The 24902-nt window shown below is 51.6% G+C and overlaps 1 protein-coding gene across 3 annotated transcripts in view; it reads left to right on the top strand.

The window, feature by feature from the left end:
* Window positions 1–24902, top strand: part of KIRREL3 (kirre like nephrin family adhesion molecule 3) — a 543536-nt gene that overhangs the window by 402556 nt on the left and 116078 nt on the right. For 2 of the 3 annotated variants that reach the window (XM_082627472.1, XM_082627470.1), the window contains exon 2: window positions 22147–22224. The exons of the other annotated variant lie outside the window; for it this stretch is intronic. In XM_082627472.1, coding sequence (XP_082483598.1) covers window positions 22147–22224 — 78 coding nt within the window. The remainder of the gene's footprint in view (window positions 1–22146; window positions 22225–24902) is intronic. 3 annotated transcript variants of the gene reach the window in all.

Raw genomic sequence — 24902 nt, 5'->3', positions numbered from 1 at the left:
AAGGAGACAGGCAGACACATAAGCAGATACCTGTAACACTGTGACAGAGGAAGGGTACCGGGAGCGGAGAGGGTGTTACCACTGCTGGTAAACCTGCAGGAATTGTCCAGATCCGGGTGCAAATCCAGATGTGGAGAAAGACACAAATGCCATGGTGCTCAGGGAGCTTCTGCCCAGGACTGAAGTCTCCCGGGCCCCCTGTGATGTGGCCCGTTCCCTCTGTTCCTCGTCCCTCACGCTCTGTCTCTCTGGCCCACCTCTCCCGCTGGCTCCCTGCTTAATCCCGAGCCCCATCCTGTTCATGAGAGAAGTTACTGTTTCAGTGAGAGCACAGGTCCTGGGAGCTCGGGGCGCCCTGATGAGGAAGGCCCAGTAGAAATCTAGTAAGTGAATCAGAGGGATGAACGCTCAGACAACCAGCAGGAGGGTCTGGGGAGGGAAGACCTGCAGCCCGGGGTACCTGGAGACGTCATAATTGACAGAGCAGCCTCAATTCTCCCAGCCCCGGATGGAATCGTAGAAATTGGTTTGTTTGTTTGTTTGTTTGTTTGCGGTACGTTGGCCTCTCATTGTTGTGGCCTCTCCCGTTGCAGAGCACAGGCTCCGGATGCGCAGGCTCAGCAGCCATGGCTCATGGGCCCAGCCGCTCCGCAGCATGTGGGATCTTCCCGGACCAGGGCACGAACCCGCGTCCCCTGTATCGACAGGCGGACTCTCAACCACTGCGCCACCAGGGAAGCCCAGAAATTGGATTTTATACTCACCTGTGTTCAGGAACTAACTACCCTCCCAAATGATCAATTCCAAGAGGTCTTGGTGGAATCCGCTGGGGGCCACGTTGCCATCAACTGTTTTCATCTCATCCTCGGGGCCATGGTGGCTGGCAGGACGGGAGGCCCTGCAGAGGCCTGGTGAGCTCTGGCACTGAGACCTCCGCTGGTGACCGAATCATGGTGGCTGTGCTGGGGGACAAGCACCGGCTTTGGGTTTGATCCAGATCTGGGTCCCCTGCCCTCTGGCTGTGTGGCCCCAGACAATGGTGCCCCTTGGCCGATCCTCAGAGTTATCCGAGTTAATGGAGATAAATTGCATGAAAAGGACGCAAGGGTACAAACGTGTTTGTGGATGTGGCTGTCCCTTTCCTTCTCAGAGTCAGTAAGCGCAGACCCACTGGGATACGAGAGGCTGGAACTTTCACAATTTCTAAAGCGTGGGCCTGTTTTAGAGACAGAAGAAGCAGGACATGTGCAGTCCGAGGTGCAGAAGGCTGCAGGGCAGGAACAGTTTGTTACTGAATGCAGAGAACCCTCCCGGGGGGGGGCGGCGGATTCTGGGCCACAGGAGCATCATTACAGCCCCTCCCCCAGGGCCTGAGAGCAGCAGACACGTGTGCACACGTGCTCACTCACACACCTGCACACTCGCACACATGCGAGACACTCCCTGTTCACTGCGTGTCCAACCCACAGGGACACGCATGCCTATCTTCCAAGCCATCCTCCCCTCACGGAGGTGCACGTACACACTCCCCCTGTATGAGATGCCCAGGTGGAGGTCACACCAAGGTCACATCACCGTCTTTCCTTTCCTAGACGTGTGAAGCAAGGATTCCTCCGGGGAACTCCCATTTTGCCCTCCTCCTTCTTCTCGAGATGCTGAGGAAGGAATAGTGAGTGAAAACAGGGCCCTGAATGTGCAGAGAGGCCAGGGGGCCCTTCCTGGGCTGCTAGCATCCCAGGCCCCAAACTCCCAAGGGTTGTTTCTCGTGCAGAAGAGAAAGACCGTCTGCTCAACTTCTGAGTAGTCAGTTGGAAGTGTGATTGGCCTTGTTCTGTGTGGCCCTGGGGGCAGATGTGGGATGAATGAGTCCCAGTTGCAGGGCAGTGGAGGACATTTAAGCTAAATTTAAAGGAACTTTAAAATGATTTTAGTTTTCCAAAAATGAAAAGCACAGCCTTGCAAAGTAATGAGCTGCCTGTCACCAAAAGGATCCAAGGGGAAACCATGGGACTACTTCTCAGAGATGCTATAAAGGGGTTCCTGCACCTGCTGTGAGGGTGCAGCTGATTGACCTCAAACGCAAGGAGTCATCACTCAGCATCTTGCCCAGCTACTCTCCCTGAAGGCAAAGATGAAGCCTAGAACAGAGGAAGGACGGCCAGTTTCTAGCATGCTGGGCTCCAGTAAGACCCTCCCCCACCCTGGGTATTGGACCCTCACTGATCAACAGGTGGCCCAGACCTTCTTCTTCCCTGGGTTCTGCCCCCTGTCCCCTGCCATCGACCTGAGCGCAGAAGTCCAGAGACTGAATCTGTTCCAGGTGATGAAATTTTGACATTTTGATGAATTTAGACCCAAACTCACTCAGCTTATGGATCCTAGAGGAAATGTTCATCCTTTAAAGACCACCCAACTGCATACTTAATCCATGGGCCATGCACCAGCTCGATAGAAAATGCTGCCAAAACAAACATGTTGCAAAATCTTTATGGATAGGGGGCTTTATGACATTCAGGTCTGCTCTTCCCTCCAGCCGGTAGGACCTCCCTGACACGTGGGGAAGTGCCCACAGAGGCTGAGGGGTGGTTAGAGGGAGTCACAGCTTCTGAGCCCACTTGGCTGCTGGCTGCTATAGGACTGGTAACTAGCATTTACCTGCCCTGAGCCTTAGTTTTCTCCTCTGAGAAATGGGAGACTAACAGAGCCCTCACCAGTTCTGTGTGGAATAAATGACCTAACTGTGTGTCACGGCGCCCGGCGCATGGAGCAGCTCGCTAAGCCTGGTGCCTTGTCCTTCGGTTTACGTTCCAGCTCAGAAAACCTCATCTGTGGCTCAGAAGTCTCTGGCACCGCACCTCAGCTGATTAAAAAGGCCCCAGGGCTTCCCTGGTGGTGCAGTGGTTGAGAGTCCGCCTGCCGATGCAGGGGACATGGGTTCGTGCCCCGGTCTGGGAGGATCCCACATGCTGTGGAGCAGCTGGGTCTATGAGCCATGGCCGCTGAGCCTGTGCATCCGGAGCCTGTGCTCCGCAACGGGAGAGGCCACAACAGTGAGAGGCCCGCGTACCGCAAAAAAAAAAAAAAAAAAAAAAGGCCCCAGAAACAAAGCAAGCGGGAAGAAAGGAAGCAAACTGACAAGTACGCATGTGCATGTGCGCCCACGTTCAGACCAGCGGCCACTCCGGCCCCAGCCTTATGCAGGGCAGGTGTGGTACCTGACACACACCCTGCCAGCGTGAGGTCAGCTCTATGGACAGCATTTTGCAGATGGTGCTGCTGAGGCTCCGTGACTTGTCCAAGTGACGTGACACTTCCTACCACTAAGTGATGTGTCTGAAACAGAAGCTTGGGCGGACAAAGCATTGTCTGTCTGTTCACCACAACAGCCACAGCAAGCAAGACTGACTCAGAGTGAATGCTCAACAAACGTGGAAGGAAGGAATGAGTGAATGAATGGTGGATAGAAAAAAGAATCAAAGATGAAATTCTGAATGACTTGAAACTTAGCCACATAAGTCTGACCTCCATGTAAGGCTGATTCGGGCACATTTCTGAAAAAGGAAGGGCCAGTGAAGGAAGAAGAAGCAGAGTCCTGTTCTCAAACCACCAAACAAACTCTCAGACCTTAGACCTCCCCTCGGCCCCCAGGACATAAGGGTAGATAGTCCCAACCATTTAAGTCACTCATATGTGTTTACTGAGTGCCTACTATGTGCCAAGCTCTGTGCTAGGTAGTAGACTTGCAAGGATCCATGGAGAGGGTCCCCACCTACAGTCCACACGGGTCGTGCAAAAGATAATTAACCATCCTTGCTTCCACAGAAGTCTCATAACTACAGTACTTGCAAGGTAGAGGGGTGCCCAGCTGCATGCATGGGTGAGAGAGGGCCACATGGAGAGGGAGTTTCCTGTGGGTGGGGTGGGAGGCCTTGAACTATAAGTGGGACGGGATGGAGGTTTGCAGGGAGTGCAGGAATCCCTAGTGGAAGGAACAGCGAGGTCCAAGGCACAGAACTAGTCCTCACAACTAGCCCTTTGGTGGAGGAGAGGGCAGGTCAGGAAGCGAGACTGGGGAGGGACGCAGGGGTGAGCATCCCTGCCATCCAGGACTGAATGACGCAGCCCTGCCCCTGGTGGCTCTGGGCTGATCCCTCCCCTCCTCTGAGCATAGGTTTCCTCCTCCATACAATGTTGAAAGGGGTGATTTCTAAGTTCCCTTCCGGTTCTAACATTCTATGACATTTCTGACTAATGCACAAGATCAAATAGGTACACAAGACCAAAGGCATAAGAAAATACACAAAGAAACGTGGGTTAATCTAGAGCAAACAGAGTCAGAGCTGAATAGCGTGGCTACGCTGGCAACTCCTGTTATAGCTGTGGAGTCCTCCCCAAGGTGTACATCCTAATTCCCAGAACCCCGTGGTCCCTCCCCAGCCCTCAAGGAAGGGGAGGTTCCCAGTTGTCCCCTGGGAAGTCTCACCCATGTGAGCCCAATGCCCCCAGTTGGTGGTACAGAAAGAAGCAATCAGGAGGGCCTCCCCCTCTTCGTGTTTGGCCAGGGGCAGGTGCTGAAAGGACACCTCAGCCCACAGGGCTCCTGACACTGAGAAAAGAATGCTTCGGGCAAGAGTAGTGGAACTCTTTCATAGCCCTCAGTTCCCTTGGGTCCGCGTCAGTTCTAAGCTACAGTCTCCAAGGAAGGCGAGGTCTTCAGACTCAACAAATACTAAAGCCAGAGGGCTCTTAGGGATCCCTTTGGTGAGAGGTTATTAGTTTGGACGGGAAAGCACCAGCCCCTTGGACAATACATGAAAGCCACAGTTTTCTCCCCAGAAAAAAATGCCTGCTTACACCTCCAGAAGAGTGTAAGAGCCCCTGATGGAGGTCCCCTTGAGGTCCTCAGACACCAGGTTGTCTCCTATCCTAGTTCAAACTCCCTATTTTGCAAATGAGAAAATTGAGGCCCAGAAAGAGTAGGTGACTCACCCAAGATCACCCAGCTAATTAGAGCAAAGCCAGATCCCCAGGAAAATTGGGCCAGCGTCTGCCCCAAGAAGGGAGGCTCCCAGCAGGGCACAGCATTACTGGCACCTGACCTGGAGCTGGGCCCCTAGCAGAGGCCATGGCTCAACTCTGGCAGGCAGCCAAGGAGAGGGGACCACCAGGCTCCCCAGCGGGCAGGTGCTCTCCTCTGGGTATTGGCCGGTCCCCAGAGCTTTCGGCTTCTGCTGCCTCTGTGTCTGTGTTCTACCCTGTGGCCCCAGCCAGGAGAAGGGACTTGGGCCCCGGCTCCCTGACTCAGCACCCTCCAAGTATCCAGCAGGCTCCATTCCACTCTGCACACAGAATGCTCCTTAGGCAAAACCGGGAGAACTGCATCTCCTTGCTGGCATTTGCAGAGCTAGCTGCCCACATCCCCCCATAGTGTGAGCAGGAGACCTGGGCTTGTGAGTGCTAAAATGCTATGGGGTGGGGGTAAGGGGGTGGGGGTGGGGACAAGATTTAATAGAACTCAGGCTGTGAATTCAGACAGACCCAGATTCAAATCCTGGCTCAGCCATTATATAGATGAGCTGACATCTGGCAAGTTATTTAACCTCTCCAAGCCTCAGCATTCTCATCTGTACAACAGGATCACCATGGTACCTCTTCAGAGGACCGGTGTAAGAATAAAAGGAGATAATTGATATAAAGTACTTAACACCATGCCTGGTAAAACATTTTTGCTGCTTTGGTCACACTTCCCAAGGGGTCCCCAGTGTTGCAGAGTCTCACCTTCAGAATCTCACACCCAGCTACTGGCTGACACCCTGGTAACAAGGGTAGGGAGAGATCCCCCTTCCCGCTCTTCCAAGTATTTGCTAAAGAGTGCAGCAGGAGGCCTCCACAGAAGGCTGGGAAGAACTTGCCACCCACTGAGAGGTCATGAGTTTGCACCCACCCTTGGAGATTTCAAAACAAGTCAGTCCTGACCTTTCCGGAACGGTCAAATGGCAGTCTTGCCAGGTGGCGAGAGAGTGAACAAGTGGTCTCCCATGGCCCTCTGCCATGTGTTTCTCTGCCTGGACCCGGCAGGTTTGGCTCAATGGTCAGCCAACACGGGATGAGGCCTGGAGGTGTGGTGACTCACCTGAAAATGAATCGGAAACCACAGGTAGAGGCCCTCAGTCACATCTATGAAAGGCCTGGAAGCCAGAAACAGGGTAGACAGCCCTCTCCTCAAATGTGAAGTCTCAGCCAGTGGTGAGCTGGTGACCCTGTTCTAGGGAAGGAGAGTGGGCGGGGGAAGAGCCCTGACGGCCCCTCTGCTGGTTGCCCGGGTGTGAATACTCCCACCATGGCTGATCTGAGGCTGCCTATGTGGCATCATGGAACACAGTTGTCAGTGAAAAAAATGTTGCCTGCCATACCAGTAAACAAAGGATGTTGCAGCCATCGAGCCATCTCATTACAGCTGCCCCTACAGTGAGCCCTGAGGGAACTCAGGATAGAAACAGGATGCCCACCATCTAGCAGTCAGCCATGGCAGTAATCCCGACGGTGCGCCCTGGGCATACTCAGGATAAGACAGCACGGGAGATGGGCCTCACAGAGCTGAGGTGCATATCAAAGGAATGAGCCCAGACTTTTGCATCTTCCCATATAGAGAAAAGCAGAAAAGTACTAAATTCCTTAACTTGAGATGTCTGGTTTCCTTTAAGTTACCGTAATCTTTTGATGTTCAGACTACCTGGTCTTTTTTGCAAAAACTCCTCTCTATACTGGCTCCCCACCGGCCTCTTCCGAGCAGTCTCTCAGAGCTATCTGAGGGGCTGTGTCTCAGGTTTAGATCTTCAGTTTTGTCTGCCAAATAAAACTTAATTCTCAACTTTTCTGTCGTGCATTCTTTTCAGTCAACGCAGTAATGGGAAGAGATACCCACGTTGTCCCTCCCAAGCTGGTGCTAGGTCCCCACTCCACTGGCTGAACGCAGCCTATATCGCAGGCCCACAGGACAGGCCAGGGGACCAGGGTCCTGGGCTCCAGTCCCACCTGAGTCCTTGTGAAAAACAGGCCCTGGGCAGCTTGCCCTGAGACCAGTTCTTCCTTCTACTGAGTTGCCACCTGCCTGCCTGTAATCTGCACCCCCGTCCGCCCTCTTGCCAAAGCCCTGCAGTCAGTCTCCTCTCTCCTACCTGCCCGACCCCAATCCTCACCTGTGCCTCTTTCAGCCAGGCTTCCAGTCCCTTGCTGGCCTGGCTCCATCCTCCAGGCGCTCCCAGCTTTGTCCGTGTGCCTCTTAAAGGAGGGCTTACAGAGCTGCGTGCCACCTTCCCTGTGTTCTGAGCAGTGCCAGGTGGAAACTTCCATCCTCTGCTTGAACTGGATGTGTCGTGAGAGGCTTTTTATCAGACAGACCCAGATAAAAAGTTGTTCTGACTCCTGACTAGTTTCGAAGACCCCGAGAGGGGGTCTTAACCTCCCTTCCCTGCCCAGTTCCTAGTATTCACCATGCACTCACTCTGCAGTTACTCACAGCGGCTGGCGAGGTTGGCAATGACCGTATTCAAGCCTTTTGTTCTTCTGATGCTGCACAGCACCAGCCTGGGACCTATACTACCATGCCAGCCAGGAGTGGCAGCCCCATCAGGACCACCACGACCCAGGGAGCTGGACACAGCCGCCCCCGAGCTGCTATGGCCATCATCTTTACAACAGTTTGGAAGAAGCCTTGATTCAAACTACAGAACCAGAGCCCTCAGGCAAACCTCCTGCCTAGAAAATTCTATTCTTTTTTTAAAATATTTACTTGTTTATTTGGCTGCATCAGGTCTTGGTTGCGGCGCGTGGAATCTTCATTGCAACACGCAGGCTTCTCTCTAGTTATGGCACATGGACCCTAGAGTGCACGGGCTTAGTTGCCCCGTGGCATGTGGGATCTCAGTTCCCCAGCCAGGGATCAAACCCACGTCCCCTGGGTTGGAAGATTTTTAACCACTGGACCACCAGGGAAGTCCCTAGAGAATATTATCCTTGCCTTGACTTGTAGCACACCCCTGCTCTTTTTTTTGGCCACACCGCACAGCATGTGGGATTTTAGTCCCCCGACCAGGGATCGAACCTGTGCCCCCTGCATTGGAAGCACAGAGTCCTAGCCACTGGACCGCCAGGGAAGTCCACCCCTGCTCTTTATAACAGTATATTATGTTACTGTTTTAACTAACTCTCATGTATGGGGCACTTGCAAGGCACCCAGCCTTGGTTGCGTGCCTTTTGGCAGGTAATAGGGACACACGTCTCCTTACCTCCCAGCGCTCTGCAGCAGACTCCACTCCTCATCACAGACCAAGAGGTCTGCATTTCACAGATCAAGGAAACAATGAAGGTGGACCCTCAGATCAAGAGCCCAGGAACAGTGGAAGGCTCCACACGACTGTGTGACAAGTCCCATGGACCGTGGGGTCAATGGTCCAAGCTTCCTGGGCTGGCTTCCCTTGGTCTCAGGAGCAGGGAGATGACCTGGCTGTCCCGTCCAAAGCCTGTAAGCCAGGACAGCTCAGGACTTCCTGCTCATCAGGCCCCTGGGTTTAAAGGCCCCTCTGTGTCTTAGACTAGCCTGCCTCACTGTGCCCTCCGGCCAGAGAACTTTCTCCAGATTAATCAGAGGTATAAATCCTCCTGCAGGTCAGATCTGAGCCACCGGCCTCCTTCCCATGGCTATGATGTCCTCTGTGGACTGGACGGAGCCCAAGTCAAGGTCCCTGGTGGTTTCTTATGGGCAACAGGTCACACCTGTTGGGATCATGGATCCCACCGCCCACATGTACTGAAACTTTTGAGCTCCATTGCCCCCAGACAGAGGAGGAGTGGTCCAGGTCTTTCCTGGTACCACCCACGCCTGCTCCCAGAAGTAGTAAACAGCCCACGGGTGACCCAGCCAGCAGGTGGTGAACAAATACCATTTTCTCTTGAGGGGTGAATGGTTTAGGTGTCATCTGGAGTCTGGAATTCCTTCCCATTCTCCCACCGTGATATGCAAGCATGCGCCTTCCTCTCCCTCTCTCGCACCGTCTCAGCAACCTCGCCCTCTGCCCTGGCAGGGTTGCCAAGTTGATAGCCCCGAATGGGGTTACCTCTGCGGGGCTCGGCTACTGATGTGTGCAGAGGTCTAGCAGCCCCTGGCACGCCCATTAGCAATCAGCCTCCTGCTGGGCTGGCCTCGTGATAAATAAACTTTCATGTTCTTACTAAGTGATGGCTGGTGGTTCAGAATCGGTACCCTGGAACTGTTTGAGGTTGATTCCTTAATCAAAGCTCTCAGGCTCTCCTCCACCCCCTCACCACTGAAAGGTTATCGGTAAAGAGAAGAAAGGTGCTTTGATTTCTGTTGCTGGGCTGCCAGCTTGGATCTGGGGCTCTGGGGGGAGGCGGGGAGGCTTGGTTTTACCCCAAGCCTTGTGTGCAAATCTTAGCTCTGCCAGCACCAGCTGGGGGACTTGGGGCAAGTCGCAGAGCCTCTCTGATCCTCTCTGTACTCTCCTCTGGGGCTGTCTCAGGTATGATGAGGCTCAAGGAGACCTTGTGTCTGACGGGTGCTTCTAAGCCTGCCAAGCCTTGTAAGTGTGTTAGTCCTGATAACCAGTCACAGCCATATTCTCAGACCCATGTTCAAGTCCCTTAGGGGCAAGGGGCTTCCATGGAGCTTTCTGGAAATAGTGGACCTTCCATAAGGCACCTTGGACAAGAACAGGGGATTAGAACCAGCCCGTGGCATTCACCCGAACCCACTCCCAGAGGTATCCCCCAGAAAGAGCTCAGCCGGTGGACTTGCCTCACACTGCCTTCCTCGCCTCCCCCTCTCCTGTCCACATCTGTGCTTTTTGACGGCAAGAGAAACATGGGGCTAGGGCCTCCATGTAGCTAGATAAATAATTACTAAATATATAAGTGAATAAAAATAAACCAAGAAAGCCTCCAAGGAGCTTGAATTGCTGCCGTGCTGACAGGTAACTGGCAGATTCGATTTCATTATAAGATGCAGAGCTGTAATGGGGTGTGTGGACCTCAAGGAGGATTGCAGCAAAGGGAGGACAGCAGGGCTCCCTGCCTTCCCCGCCGGCTCCTCTGCAAGCCCCACCATCCACTTTCCTGCCTTGCCGGGTGGGCGGGAAGCTGGGCACTGCCCTGGGGGACGAGATCTGGCCAAGCCTGGTCCTCCCCTCCTCGCCAGCCTCACCCGCAAAACGGCCCAAGTCACGATGCGCTAGTGGACGGCCCTAGGTCGGAAGTGTGGACGGAGGGCAGAGTCAGGAGGGCCACACACTCACACACACTCTCCTCCTCTGCCCCAGGGCAAGGTGTGCAGCTTCTGGATGGACACAGCCCACGCAGCCAGGCACGGCACGGTGACCGGCCTGTGAACAAGGCAGCTGTGACTGTCCTGGCCTGGGGACAATAACGTGCCATCACCTGGCCTCCCTGCTGTCCTGCTTTTCTACCCAGAAAGCGGAGGAAGCGCCCTCCAGCTCACTGAGCCCTAGTCTACCCCCTTCCATCCCAAGGACCCTAAAAGACCCTACAGGCCCCGCACTCCTCGGACACATTTCCCTTCTTTCTGCCCTCTTCCCGTGTGCCAGGTGAGAACTGACGTCTCCCGCCACCCCAGCCCTGTCCAGTGGGATGTGGGGTTGAGGACAAAGGCCGGCCATTCCCGCCTGACTCCAGTGAGAAATGCTTTAAATCCAGCTCATGGCCTTTATGGCACCTTCTTGGTTCTTCCTCAGCCTTTACGATTTTATTTGGGCCATAAGTGGGTGACGGGGGTTTGTAAGCACAAAACTAAACAGCGGCAGTGCTCCTGCTGTCCCCCACCCCCACTCCCACCCCTCCATGCTCCCCTGCCCTACCCTCACCCCCTGCCTCTCTGGAGGCCACCCTTCCTTCTCCAGGCATGGACTCACCAGGGACCTGGCTCCCACGAGGGCTTCTCAGTGCCCCCCGACCACCTGGCAGTTCTGACCTAATTGGCCAGCACCCTCTGGACACACGTGGTCCCCTTCCTCCCACTGGGGCCTGTGCGGGTCACCTGAGCTGTGTGTGCAGCCTCTAGGCTGCATCCCGGCAGAAGGGCACAGCCTGGGCTCTGGGGTCACAGGGACCTGGATTTGAATCCTGTCTCCTCCCCTTCCCAGGTGTGTGACTTCAGAAAAATTACCTAACTTTCCTGAGCCCCATCTGATCAATGGGGCTACGAACCTGTGTGAATAGCAAACCACAAATCAGTCTTACATGCATAGCCTCTTATGGGGGCTCTGCCTTCTGGCTTTAGATCTGGTATTGAAGAGAAGGTCAGGGGACAGGGTGGGAGCACGTGGATGTGGGGAGACCTTGCAGGCATCCCACTGACCTCAGCCTTAGTCATTGGGGGCTTTTTTGGTCCTACTAGAAAAAAGAGAGGAGGCATGCCCTCTTTCTGCCTGGCATCCCAGCGTGATTGACTGCCTGTACCAAGCTGAGCATCCCCAGGGGCAGGGCCACAGCTCTCGAGCATCAGCCCCATTCAAACATTAGTCACCAACCCCCAACTTTCTCGTAGGAAAAGTCTAAAAGCCTTCCGGGCCTATGGCCTTCAGCCGTCCCCGTTCCTCACAGGATAAGTAGACTGATGACAGGCCAGGGCGTGGAGGGGTGGCCTTCGTGAGCTCGTTTCTCTGTCAGGCTCCTCCACAGAGCAATTAAGCAGTGGGATTAGATATCCTAAATCAGAGATGGCTGAGGTTTTCTTGTACATGTGATAAAACTGCTTCCCATAAAATTTCTCCACCGACATTACTAAACTTCCCCCAATTCCCTGCACCTCTACACTAGTAGCGTGAAGAACCTCGTTTATCATCAGTTTTCTTGGCCTCCACATTTACTAGCTGTTTGACCCTGAGTGAATATTTAATCTTTTGGATTACCAGTTTCCTATTATTAGGAACAATAATCGTACTTACCTTACAGACTTTTTACGATAGAAAATCATGCTTGCGAAGTATTCAGCCCAGAGACTAATCAATCATAAGTCATCAGTAAATGGCAACTTTAATTGCACTGGTGAATTAAGTGAGCTTGGCCCCACGGTGGGTGATACCAGCCAGTGGAGAGTGGCAAGGCGAGGCTGCGTCCAGCCCCCAGGGGAGGGGCGGGCAGCCAGTGTCCCAATTCCAGGGTGCAGAGGGGTGTGGTAGACTCTGCTGACCCTGGGGGCTGCACTGATGCCCAAGTGGCCCAGAGGAAGGCCACGTCCGGAGTCAGCTGGTGGCCGCGTTGGAACTCTAAGCAATTCATCAGCTGGGAGAAAGACCCCCAGGCAGTATCTGAGGGTAGGGGATGAGCCCAGCCTCAAAGAGAGAGAGAAGAAGGATGACAGAGGCAGGCAAGGTCTCAGAGAAACAGCCTGGGGTCTGAGACTCGGAATCGGTGAGGAGTCGTATCTCACAGAGAAGGGAGACCAGCATGGAAGCCACCAGGCATGGAGTCAGGCACACAGGTGTGCCCAAGCTTCACCACTCACAGCTGGGGGACCCTGGCAAACTCCTTACCCATCTAAAATGTCCAGTTCAGGGCTTCCCTGGTGGCGCAGTGGTTGAGAGTCCGCCTGCCGATGCAGGGGACACGGGTTCGTGCCCCGGTCCGGGAAGATCCCACATGCCGCGGAGTGGCTGGGCCCGTGAGCCATGGCCGCTGAGCCTGCGCGGCCGGAGCCTGTGCTCTGCAACGGGACAGGCCACAACAGTGAGAGGCCCATGTAATGCAAAATAAATAAATAAATAAATAAATAAAAATAAAATAAAATGTCCAGTTCTTTATAAACAAAGACAGCAATAGTAATACCTAGCTTCATAACGTCTGTGTGAGGGTGAAACAAGAAGAGGGAAGTAAATGCCCAGGGCCGTCTTTTTTCCTGCCCATCAGGTACAGACTCGGGGCAGTGAGCAGAAATTTGGAGAAGCCGAAGGACTGGGGACCACATGGGATCCTGCAGGCACAAGGGATCTGGGGCCAGGAACAACACGGACAGTCATGGGCCCCACAGCTGGCGGTGAGGAATTTGCTGATATGCTGCCTGCCTTGGCCACACTGGGGTAGGGCCATGCCAGGCAGTAAATGGCACGGCTGAGGCAGCTGAGAAGGCGGGGGCTGGCAAAGGGCTGCCCCAACCTTGGCCCTTGCTATTGTAGGGAGCCGCAAGGCGCTTACCATCTGGGGCCTGAAGGAGCCTTGCTCCCTGCAGGAGGTAGTGAGGATGGGCTGGTGGCCACAAAACTTTTTTGGAATTATCACAACGATTGCCAGCTCTTCCTAAAAGAGGGTCACTAGATGTGAGCATTTTTTTTTTTTTTTTTGGCGGTACGCTGGCCTCTCACTGTTGTGACCTCTCCCGTTGCGGAGCACAGGCTCTGGACACGCAGGCTCAGCGGCCATGGCTCACAGGCCCAGCTGCTCCGCCACGTGTGGGATCTTCCCGGACCGGGGCACGAACCTGCGTCCCCTGCATCAGCAGGCGGACTCTCAACCACTGCACCACCAGGGAAGCCCTAGATGTGAGCTTTTTATGTAATTCATTGTTTTAAAAAATTTAATTTAAGACCACGGGTGTTTCAGATTTCTCTTAGAATAATTTAATTGGTATGTAATAGCATAGTTAATTAAATACAAATCAATTGTTTAAGAGACTAATTGATACTTAACATGAACGGTGAAAAACTTAGTTCGAATATAATTAACTCATTAAATAAGCAATGAAAGAGCAATTATGTCTTTACAACAATGTAAAGTTTATAGTGCTTTAATAAACTTAGCATTAGCAAGCAATGCAATTCAAAAGTTACGAAACAGGTATTATTGGTCTATTAAACCTTTATTACTTGTCCTAGAGGCCCAGAGCCATGCACTAGACAGGATTAATAAACCTTTACTATCCCACTCTTCAGGACTCTTTCCTAGAGAGGTTGATCGGAAAACTGTGATCTTTGCATGATTTATGGGCACCCTTATTGCCTGGGATGTGAGTAATTATGCTGAAAACAGGACTAGGCAGACCCGATGCAGAAAACAGTTTAGCAGAATCATGGTGAGAACTTGCCAAACATGAGACTCCAGCATCCTGGCACCAGGGGGCGATCACCGGGCAGGATGGCTTGTGATGAACAGTCACTTATGAGAGAGGCCATGGGTACAGACACCCAACCAAGGCAAACCCCAGACAAATCTGCAGCCCCCAGGTCCTTTAGGAGGGCCACCCCACCACCTGAGCTCCTTTTTCCTCCTCGGGACCGCTACAGCAATGATTGCCGTTCATGTAGAAATGACTCCAGCCCTGCTTCATGACGCTTCTTTAACTGAACCATTGCTTGTCTTTGACTCTACCTTTTCACAGGTGTATGCCTTACACAACCAACTGGATCATAAGCTCATTGGGAGAGGAAGCTTGTGTTACATATTTTTGTCTTGAGCATCGTGCCTCTCGAGTGTTTGTGGGTTGGATTGTATAGCTGCCACATTTTGTAAATACTTGCTGGTTATGGAGGGGTGGTAGCCGTACTATAGCAGAGGTTACCTGTATCATCCCACTGCTTTTTACATAATTCATCACATTATGAATTGGTCTACAGACCAAGATATTTGCTCTCCGAGGTCAGTGAAGCTGGTTAAAAATGCATTTCTTCAGATCTGAACTTGTGCTCATGTAATCATCCAGGACCTGTTCACTTGGGGATCCTTCAAATACAGGAAGTCCAAAATGCACCGTTGTCACGCGTAACCTCATAGGCTTCCTTTGTCAATCACGTCTTTTTTTTTTTTTTTTTTTGGCTGCTTTGGGTCATCGTTGCGGTGTGTGGGTTTTCTCTAGTTGCAGTGAGCAGGGCTACCTTTCGTTGCAGTGCACGGGCTCTAGGCACGTGGGCTCAGTAGCTGCAGCACGCAGGCTGTAGTGTGCAGGCTCAGTAGTTGTGGCTCACAGGCTCTAGAGTGCAGGCTCAGTAGTTGTGGTGCATGGGCTTAGTTGCTCCGCTTCCCGGACCAGGGATCAAACCCGTGTCTGCTGCATTGGCAGGTGGGTTCTTAACCACTGCGCCACCAGAGAAGTCCCTGTCAATCACTTCTGATCCAGACCCCTCAGTTCCTGCAGTCTTCCCCACTAAAGACCTTGTGGTCGTCATTGTCCCCTTCCTCTGCCTCAGCCACTCTGATGCTTAGCCGCATTGTCTCGGTCAAGACCATCGCTCCGAGTCGCCATTTCCTCTCAGCCGCCAGCACTTCTGGTCCTGTGGCCTCGCCTGCGACACCCCCTGGCTGGTTCTCCTGACTCACTTCACTCCTCCAGTCCAGCTGACTTGTCTCTGCCACACTGACCTTCAAAGATGCCACCTAACAGCTCATTATATCACCTTGGACAGGGTATTTCGCCTCCCTGAGTCTCCCCTTTCATAGCTGTTTAAAAAAAAAAAAAAAAAAAGGAGGGCAAGGAAGGGGATTTGATGATCTCTAAACCCCAGTCTGATATTCTGTTTCTGTTTCCTGAACACTCCCTCATCAGTACTTCATTCGAGGCCCTTTTCATCCAATGCTGTCTCATTGGATTTGCATGGCAACCATGTGAGAAGGGTTTTACTACCAGTATCCATATTTCGTAGATGAGAAAACTGAAGCCCGGAGAAGCCCTGAGGACTGTTAAGGGCCGAAGCAAGGCTCCAGTTGGCAGTGGTGGTTTTACAGCACACGTGGCCTCCCCTACTCCCCAGGGCCCCCCTGTGACTCCAGCCAGGTCCAGCTGACGTCTTCTCCACCTGCTCTCTGGAACCATCTGGGGAGCTATTTTCAGCCCCTGCACTGCTCTCCTGTGTCAAGGTGGCGGGGATGTGGAGGCTCTGAATGTCCCTCTGAGAAGCCCAGGGTCCTTTCACCTGCTTTCTCCTCTCAGGCTGTCTTGGGAGAGCAGGAAGAGGGGATGTCAGCCTATCGCCTCCCGCCAGGAGTGTTGCAACAGTCTCCCAGCTGTGCTCCCTTGTCTGGTCTTACCTTCTCCCAGCCATCATCTGCCCCAGTGCTAATAGGGTCTTCATAAGATGCAAGTCTGGCCTTTCTTCTGCTAAGCATTCTGTAGGAAAAGTCCAGACTCCTAGGCAAGGCTCACCAGGTCCTCCAGATCTGGTCCCTGACTCTGTCTCCTGCCTCGTCTCACTTTCTCTTCTCCCTAAATCTTTGCTGTATCCACACCAAACTGCCTGCCCATCAAGCTCTATTTCTTGTTAGGTAGGCTTCTGGGCACATGCTCCATCTAAGAGCTTCAGGTGGTAAAGGGTTAGTCCTCAGCAGGCACCCCTGAACCATTGTGACTGGGCAAGTTGGGGACAAAATGGCCCCCAGATGCACTGAATAGCCCCAGAAATGGTGCGGGATAGCCATAAAAAAGGACAAAATAATGCCATTTTCAGCAACATGGATGGACCTAGAGATTGTCATACTGAGTGTTATCACTTATATGTGGAATCTAAAAAAAAGGGTACAAATGAACTTATCTACAACACAGAAACAGAGTTACAGATGTAGAAAACAAACATGGTTACGAGGGGGTAAAGCGAGGGAGGGACAAATTGGGAGATTGGGATGGACACATACACACTGCCATATATAAAATGGATAACTAATAAGAACCTACTGTATAGCACAGGGAACTCTACTCAATCCTCTGTAATGGCTTATATGGGAAAAGAATCTAAAAAAGAGTGGGTATATGTATAACTGATTCACTTTGCTATACACCTGAAACTAACACAACATTGTAAATCAACTCTACTCTGATAAAATTTTTTAAAAAGAAAGAAAGAAATGGTGAGGGAGAAGGACCTAGTACCTGTCCATTGTCAACAGCTCAATCCGTGGTTACTTCACAGCTCATTTGTTTCTGGCTGGGGCAATAAGCAAGCACTCTTCTAGCCAATGTCATCCTCACGCTGGCAGCAGGAATGCTCACAGCATCCTGGATTGACACCAAGACCCATAGCTGCCCTCCCTCCCCACCCGCCCTCTTTCCCATCACCTCTTGTGCCACCACCCCTGTTGTCCCAACTTAGCAGACCCTCTGGCTGCTCTCCAATCAGTTGGTGCCTCTCACAAGCCTTTTGAGTGGTCATGCGATGCTGCTCTCTGCATCCCCTGTGACCAAGGGATGGGAGTCAAAGAGTCTTGACCAATGGAAATAGCCAGGTCCTAGAGAAGACCAGCTTCTCCCCTCTTCCTGTCTATGTTAGCTTGCTAGGGCTGATGTGACAAAGAGTCACAGACTGGGTGGCTTAAACATCAAAAATGTATTGCCTAGCAGTTCTGGAGGCTAGAAGTCCACAAAAGATGTTGGCAGAGTTGGCTCCTTCTGAAGGCTGTGAGGAAAGGCTCTATTCTAGGCCTCCCTTCTTGGCTTATTGATGGCCGTCTCCATGTTTATATGTGTGTCTGTCCCAAATTTCCCCTGTTTATGAGGACACCTGTCGTATTGGATTAGGGTTCCCCAATGACCATTTTAACTTGATTACCTCAGTCGAGTCTCTTTGTCCAGATAAAGGCACATTCTGAGGTATTGAGTTTACGACTTCAACATCAGATTTGGAGGGACACAGTTCACCCCACGGTCCCAGCCAGGACCACTGATCTCTGCTGTCTCTTCTCTGTCTTGAATCATGGCATCAGCAGCCCTGGGATCCCGGAACCTACCCTAAGAATTAGCCAGCAATCAGACCTGGATTCTAGCCTGAGCACTGTTACCAACTGTGCTTTGGCCTTGAATTGTCATTTTACTTCTCGGAGCCTGTTTCTGAAACCAAAATGGAGGAAATCATGTCTGCCTTCCCTGCTTCACAGAGCTCCTGTGAACACCCAGTAAGATAGGGACTATGACGGCATCGTGAAAGACGAAGTGTCCCACAAATGTGAGGTAATACCACTGCACTCTCATTATGATTACTAGTAAGAATGAAGGAATCCTTGGGCTAGAAAAAGTCCCATCCTCACCCTCTGGAACTGAAGGAAAACCATTCCATTTATGAAGCCATCCCTTTTTATTCCTCCCGAGAGGAAACCTCACGCTTCCCAGACTCCTGTTCCGATGAATTACAATGTTCATTCACTTCAGACCATCTGCGTCTACCTAATCCACTGTGCCAGGGTTAAGCCCGCCTGATTTCATTCTGGTCCGGGTCGGGGAGAACTGATCACTACCCGTTATTTCTTAGTCATCTCTTTCATTAAATCAGACTTTTCCTGATCCGTTGCCATGTGCCGGGCACTGTGCTTAGGGCTAAGGACGCTGAGCCTAAAAAGGCACTATCCTCGCACTTCTGTTGCTCAGTCTAGAGGCCGGGAGTTCCTGGGGTGCAATCTGGACTTCTCCCTAAGAAACACACCCCTTCCCAGGAAATGTTTCCTTGTGTAGCAGCGTTCCCTAATTCTTTGTTCTCCTGAGACAACAGCCTCCACATCCCCATCTGCAGGTGACACTGGTCTTCTTTGCTCTGAACTCTCCTTTAAGCCAGGATGACTCCAGTCAACGTTACTCTTATCCCGTGGGTACATTCAGTGCATCTGGTGGATCTGCTACTGATTCGTCCTCAGCCAAAGGCTGCAGCCCCAAAGTCTACGTGGAGAAGACCCCATCATCTTGCTGTTCTGAAATAGGCACCTAGGACCCTGACTCCACCATCGGTCCCATGCCATGTGACAAGGAAGGTCGCAGTCTGGTGGTTGGTCTAGATCACAAAGGGAATGATTCCTGTCCTTTCTATCACATTCTGTCATCTCTCCCCTAATAGCCTGGTGGATCTGGCTTGGTGGCGTTTTCCCAAGAGGATGCCATTGGTTCCTGCTTCCCCCCACCCCCTCTCTGGTCAGTATCTTTGACCACACCCATCCTCCCCACCTGTGTTTCCAGATTCTCCTCCCCTCCCCCACTTTGGCCTCTGGCCTGCTTCCTCATGTGGAAACAATGACCTCTAATTTAGCTCTGCAATAGCTCTCCCAAGAACACCCCAAATTTTCATATATGGACAGCTAGCTAATTCTCACTTCACTGATCCCCCAACCTGCTCTTTCTTGCAAAGATTCCAGTGGCTTCTCCCCGCTTCTCAGTAAAGTCTCAGTCAGAGAGCCCTCTCACTTAATAAATTTCTGCAGTGTGCTTATTAGTGCCTTGTAATGTAGCCGCCTAAATAATTAAGACTAACCCACAAGTGTCAAATTAAATGAGCCAAATACATTGAGAAATTGCCTGGTCCTCCATTTCTTTTATTAATCAGGTTTTTTTTTTTAAACTTCTTTTCCTGCTCATTTGCAAAAATCAAACATGGTCAGTGAGACTCTTACTTATAATAACCGTGCGTACGTGCAGCCTCTTTCCTTGGGCGATTCCCCATGGGGGCATATTATATATGACATAGGACAGGGTGCGTTGCAGTGGCAGAGACAGCCAGCCCAGATAGCACAGAGTCAACAGGTTGTCCACGGTCTCGAAATCTTTAGGAGAATCGTGCTTCCTCCATTTCCTTGAGAGTCAAGGGGACTGTCCAGGAAGCCCAACACGAACACTGGCCAAAATCCATCCTGCATCTTCTGCCCTCCACCCCTCAGTGCTCACCTGGGCTCGTTCCTGGGCTCAATGCAAGAACCCAGGCTCCCTTTCTCATTAGGAGCTGCTACTGATATGCTTCAGATGAGCCTAAGAAGTCAGTGGAAAATATAATAGGAATTGTATCATTCTGGTGATGAACACAATATGCGTGCAATTATAATGGGCTGGTTAACTCTGCCTGTCGTCAGCATGTTGAGGTTTCAATACAGCGCCAGGGAAGAGGCTATTGTCTGCTGGAGCTCAGAGCCTCCCCACAGCTTGGGCTTCCGCTGGCCCCCTCCTGGCATGCCGCATTCCTGCCTCTTGAAGGTGGTTGTTAGAAAGGATCCACAAATATAGTAAGTAAACATCAAAGGGGCTTTGATCCCCACAGCTTTCAACAGAGCGGGAGCCCCTGAAGAAAGGGCCAAGGCCTTGGATGAGGGAACTTAACATCGTCAATTTGAGCTCCTGAGATGTAAGGCTGTTTGAAGTGAGGGCGTTTTGGCCGTGCCTTCAGACAAGCAAGCGTGGAGGGAAAGGAAGAGAAGTGAGTGCCTTTGGAGAAGGCGTGCTCAGATCTGCTTCTCTGCTCTTTACTGATAGTCAATAAACCCCTTTAAAGAATCAGGAGATCAAAGCCTGTGACCTCCCTGGGCCATGGCTTCTGCCACCACCCACCACACTTTGTTTTCCTCTGGGGCTGGAGCCCCTGAGCTCGACTTAGCCATGTCTCTTGGGCCCTTTCATTCTGCTGCCCAGAGAGGCTGGGCCTGGGCCACAAGAGGTAGGTGGAGGGGTAAGGGGGAGGACGAGCCCAGCCTCTCTATGCTCTGACAGCCTAGATGCAGACTGTCTAGGGCTCAGAGAAACACCCAGTGTCGTGGGAGAAGCTGCTGTGACACACCCCTCAGGGGGATCCTCCTTCTCTAAGAAACTGATGGAGAGAGTATCTGGGCATCCAGAAAGCTAGCAAAGCCTGGAAGGAGCTGCAGGCTCCATCCCCACCTCCAGAAATCATACCCCTTATCTATTTACCCAGTTTATGGCAGCTGCCACATTTGTATGACTCCAAAGCAAAGAGGGAGGGGCGGGGAGTCTACGATAATCATAGGAAGTCATTTAACATCTTTGAACTTCAATTTTCTCATCTGCGTAATGTGAATAGCAATAACCAACCTGCCTACCTCGTGCAGTTGTTGTGAGGGTCAAAAGAGAAACTTGGTGTGGAATTGCTTCAAAGCCCACAAGTGCTGAAGACAGGTGAGCAGCAAAGGATAAATACCAGAGAGGAAATCTTGCCCAGTTGGCTGAGGTACTCCAGTCCAACGTTCACACACAATGAGCACTGATTTACAAAATATCCTGGGGGAGAAAATGGTCTCTTGCTTTTGCTACCTGGAATTGTTGTTCTAACCTGTTGTTCCATTGGGTCAAAGTCTTGTGGGACCAGAGTCTATGTCTTACGTCTCTCAGCCATCCCCACCCCTGTGCTCTACACTGTGTTTACACCTCATAAGTGCCGGATGACAATGCTGAATTGCACCTGAATATAAGGATGAACAGGGATCCTCAGCCCCAGAAATGCACTCTCTCCCAAAAGATAGACTCCTTCTACCTACACCTTGACCCCTGTGTCTTCTTCCAAATTTACCCAGTCACTCCTTTGGCCCCTGTGTCTGGTTGTACTGCTCCATCCCGGACACGGTGTCTGGTTGTACTGCTCCATCCCGGACACTGTGTCTGGTTGTACTGCTCCATCCTGGCCCCTGTGTCTGGTTGTACTGCTCCATCCTGGACACGGTGTCTGGTTGTACTGCTCCATCCTGGACACGGTGTCTGGTTGTACTGCTCCATCCCGGCCCCTGTGTCTGGTTGTACTGCTCCATCCTGGCCCGTGTCTGGTTGTACTGCTCCATCCTGGCCCCTGTGTCTGGTTGTACTGCTCCATCCTGGACACTGTGTCTGGTTGTACTGCTCCATCCCGGACACTGTGTCTGGTTGTACTGCTCCATCCTGGACACTGTGTCTGGTTGTACTGCTCCATCCCGGCCCCTGTGTCTGGTTGTACTGCTCCATCCTGGACACTGCTGGCTGGACTCTGCCTCTTCTCTGGCTTGACAACAATCCCAGTGTGATCAGAGCATTGTCCCTATGCCTGGGATATATAGGCCCTCGTTAACCTACAGAGTAATGGTTGTGAACATGGACTCTGGAGTCAGGCTGCCTGTGTTCAAACTCCTGGCTGTGCCACCTACCAGTTCTTTCATCTAAGGCTGCCTGCTTAATATGTCTGTAAATGGGGATAACAATGGCATATACCTCATAGGGTTGTTGTGAGGATCAAATGACGAAATTATTGGTCTTAACTTATGTCTGGACCATAGTAAGTGCTTTCTAAATATTTGTTAAATAATTAAGTAGCCCCATTTAGAAGAGCAACAAGCTTTACGTCCCTTGCAAAAGGACCTTCACTGACCCCTGACCCATTCCCACCTCACCGACCTCTGCTTTTCTTCCAGAGCTGGGCCTCCAGAAGAGAGGATGCTGTCTGGTGCTGGGCTACATGGCCAAGGACAAGTTTCGGAGAATGAATGAAGGTCAGTGAGAACGTGCCCTCTCAGGGGAAATGGGGTGGGAAGAAGTTATGCCCTACAACTATGGTACCAGGAAAGAGAACCTGGGCCATTTCAGAAAGGACAGTGGACACATCAGTTTGGTTTCCATGAAGCTGTTCAGATAGTAACATGGGGAAGAGTACCTAGTGCCTGAAACACTGTATGCTGATTCATGAGCATTCTTCATATGCTATCTTCCCTCCTCCCTTTGTGTCCCTCCTTCTCTTCCTCTCTCTTTGCTTCCTTTTGTTCCTCGCCTACCCACCCAGTGCAATTAAATCTGCTTCTGTTACCTTTTCTAATCCAGACCTGTCTGCCCTTTTCCTTAATCATTCACATTTCTTGGATGCTTATTGAATTAACGGCACCTCACAGGGCATTTGAGAGGATACTATAGAAGAAGAAGGCAGAGCTTTTATTCTCAAAGAACTTCCCCTCGAAAAACTGCCCTCTTTTCCAACTCCATCGGCCCTACCTCTCCCGCTTACTCATAGGCCATTCTGCCTTCCTCTAGCACTGGGTCTTTCCTCTGAGGTTTGACTGGGCCGCAGAAGGCTGGAGGAAGTTATTGACATTGATGTGGAGGCTAGGATGTGAGAGGAGTGCTGTCATTTATGGACCTGCTGTAATAAAGAGCCAATCCCCTCATCCCTAGCCATCTGTCTCCATGCAGTTAATAAGCCTCTCCATCAGATGCCACAGACTGTTTGTCAGGATTCAAAAGTAGGTAAACAATGGCTGGGGATGCCAGTTATTCAGTAAAGTCAGACAAATGAAACCCTGGCTTCTCACCAGCCCAGCTTGCCGTGAGCTGGGCCCCTCCCCACTCAAGGCCCAGGGTCTCTGTAGCCTCATTCCCATTCCAGGCACGGAAAAGGCAGCTCACCTGTACCATCTCTAGCCCTAAAGTTAGGCCATAGCATAGCTCCCTCTTCCTATGCCCCTCAGCTGGCTCTCCTCCCAGCCCACAGACCATGACACTCACACCCCCATGTGCTCCCCGGACCTAATGCCTCACCAGCTGGAGGTTTGTTGCCAGCACACATCATGCTGACAGCTTGACCGCAGTTAAGCCAGCACAATTAAACATAAAGAGTATCACCTCCCCCGTTTCAATGCCTGTCTGTGTAAGAAGGCAACAGCCTCAAGAAGCTACTTCCTCTTTGTCCGAGCTCCGTGGCTGAGCACAGCCAGGGTTGAGGGCTGCACTTTCTGCATCCAACCAGTCAGTATCCCTTCCTGACTTTTCTCTTCGCAGCCTACCCCTCCCTTCCCAACACCACCTTCTTGAGAGCCAAGGCAGTAACATCTAATTTGTGGAAACTGACAGCATGCCTCTGTCCACGGTGCTGAATAGACACATTCTCTCGCTGGCAATGCTCATTAGAGAAGCTGAAATGAACAGGGGAGCCAAAAAGTCAGGAGTTGGACTGGATTTGAAAGCTCAAGCTCTGAGTGTCTGACCGCAGTAGAAGGATACTGACTCAAGATCTTGGGGCCTAAAAAAAATCATATCACAAGGTTGATGAACACGACTTGACTCCCCCCAAATTTTCACAAGTGACTTGGGCTGCCATAACAAAATACCATAGACTGAGCGGCTTAAACACAGAAATTTATTTTCTCACAGTTCTGGAGACTAGAAGTCCAAGATCAGGGTGCCAGCATGGTCAGGTTCTGGTGAGAGCTTTCTTTCTGGTTTGCAGACAGCAACCTTCTCACTGAGTCGTCACATGGCAGAGAGAGAGAGAGAGAGAGAGAGAGTGCTCTGGTGTCTCTTCTTACAGAGGCGCTAATCCTATCAGATCAGGGCCCTACCCTTATGACGTTATTTAATCTTAACACTTTTGTAAAGGCCGTATCTCCAAATACAGTCACAATTAGGGGTTAGGGTTTCAACATAGGAGCAGGGGGTGGGGGGCATCAGGGGAACACAATTCAATCCATATTTTTGCCATAGCAGAAATGTACGATGGTGATACTCTGAACCAGAGGTTAGGAAAATGGTAAGAAAAATAAAGGCAGCCTTAATGTCTCTTTAGATTTTGTTCAAGTAAAGAAGGAAGGAAGAAAGTCAGGGAGGACTAGAGGAGGACTTGGAAACAAGACCAGCACCAGATGACTTCTGAGGACAGTTAGCCTTACTTTGTGCAACCACAAAGCTGAGGCAGCATTTTAAACTGTTTCTTTCTTGTTAAAAAGGGAAGATGCCAGAACAATGCCTCTTCTCTCTGAGTCCCCTCTTCAAACACACACAATCCACACAAAAGGGTTACTCCTTTCCACTGACTGTGGTCGACCTGGTTAGGAATGCTCTACCCCCATCTATACCCTCCGCCAGTGAAGACAAACTGAGAATCAAGCAGGAGAAGGCAACAGAGGCATCAGCAATAGCCCGGAGGTAACAGAGCGCCTGACCCCCCCAGCCCTGCCTTCCCCTCTGCCTGTGGTTCTCGCCCCTCCCAAATGCCCCCACACACATTCAGGCTCGCACGGAACGGCACATACAGTAGCTGCTGCTGCTTCTGGGTAAACAAGGAGACAAGGGGGTGGTAAGCAAGTGAAACCACCGCGTGTGAGGAGTGACACATCTCAGCTAACAAAGAGGAGACAGGACAGGAGGCGGGTGAGTCACCGAGGCAGAAGGAGAGATGCCGGGG

Source organism: Mesoplodon mirus (assembly GCF_964341445.2).
Source record: "Mesoplodon mirus genome assembly, chromosome: 7".
Classification (NCBI taxonomy): Eukaryota; Metazoa; Chordata; class Mammalia; order Artiodactyla; family Ziphiidae; genus Mesoplodon; species Mesoplodon mirus.
Note: the sequence above shows the minus strand (reverse complement) of the source record. Positions and strands in the feature narration are given on the sequence as shown.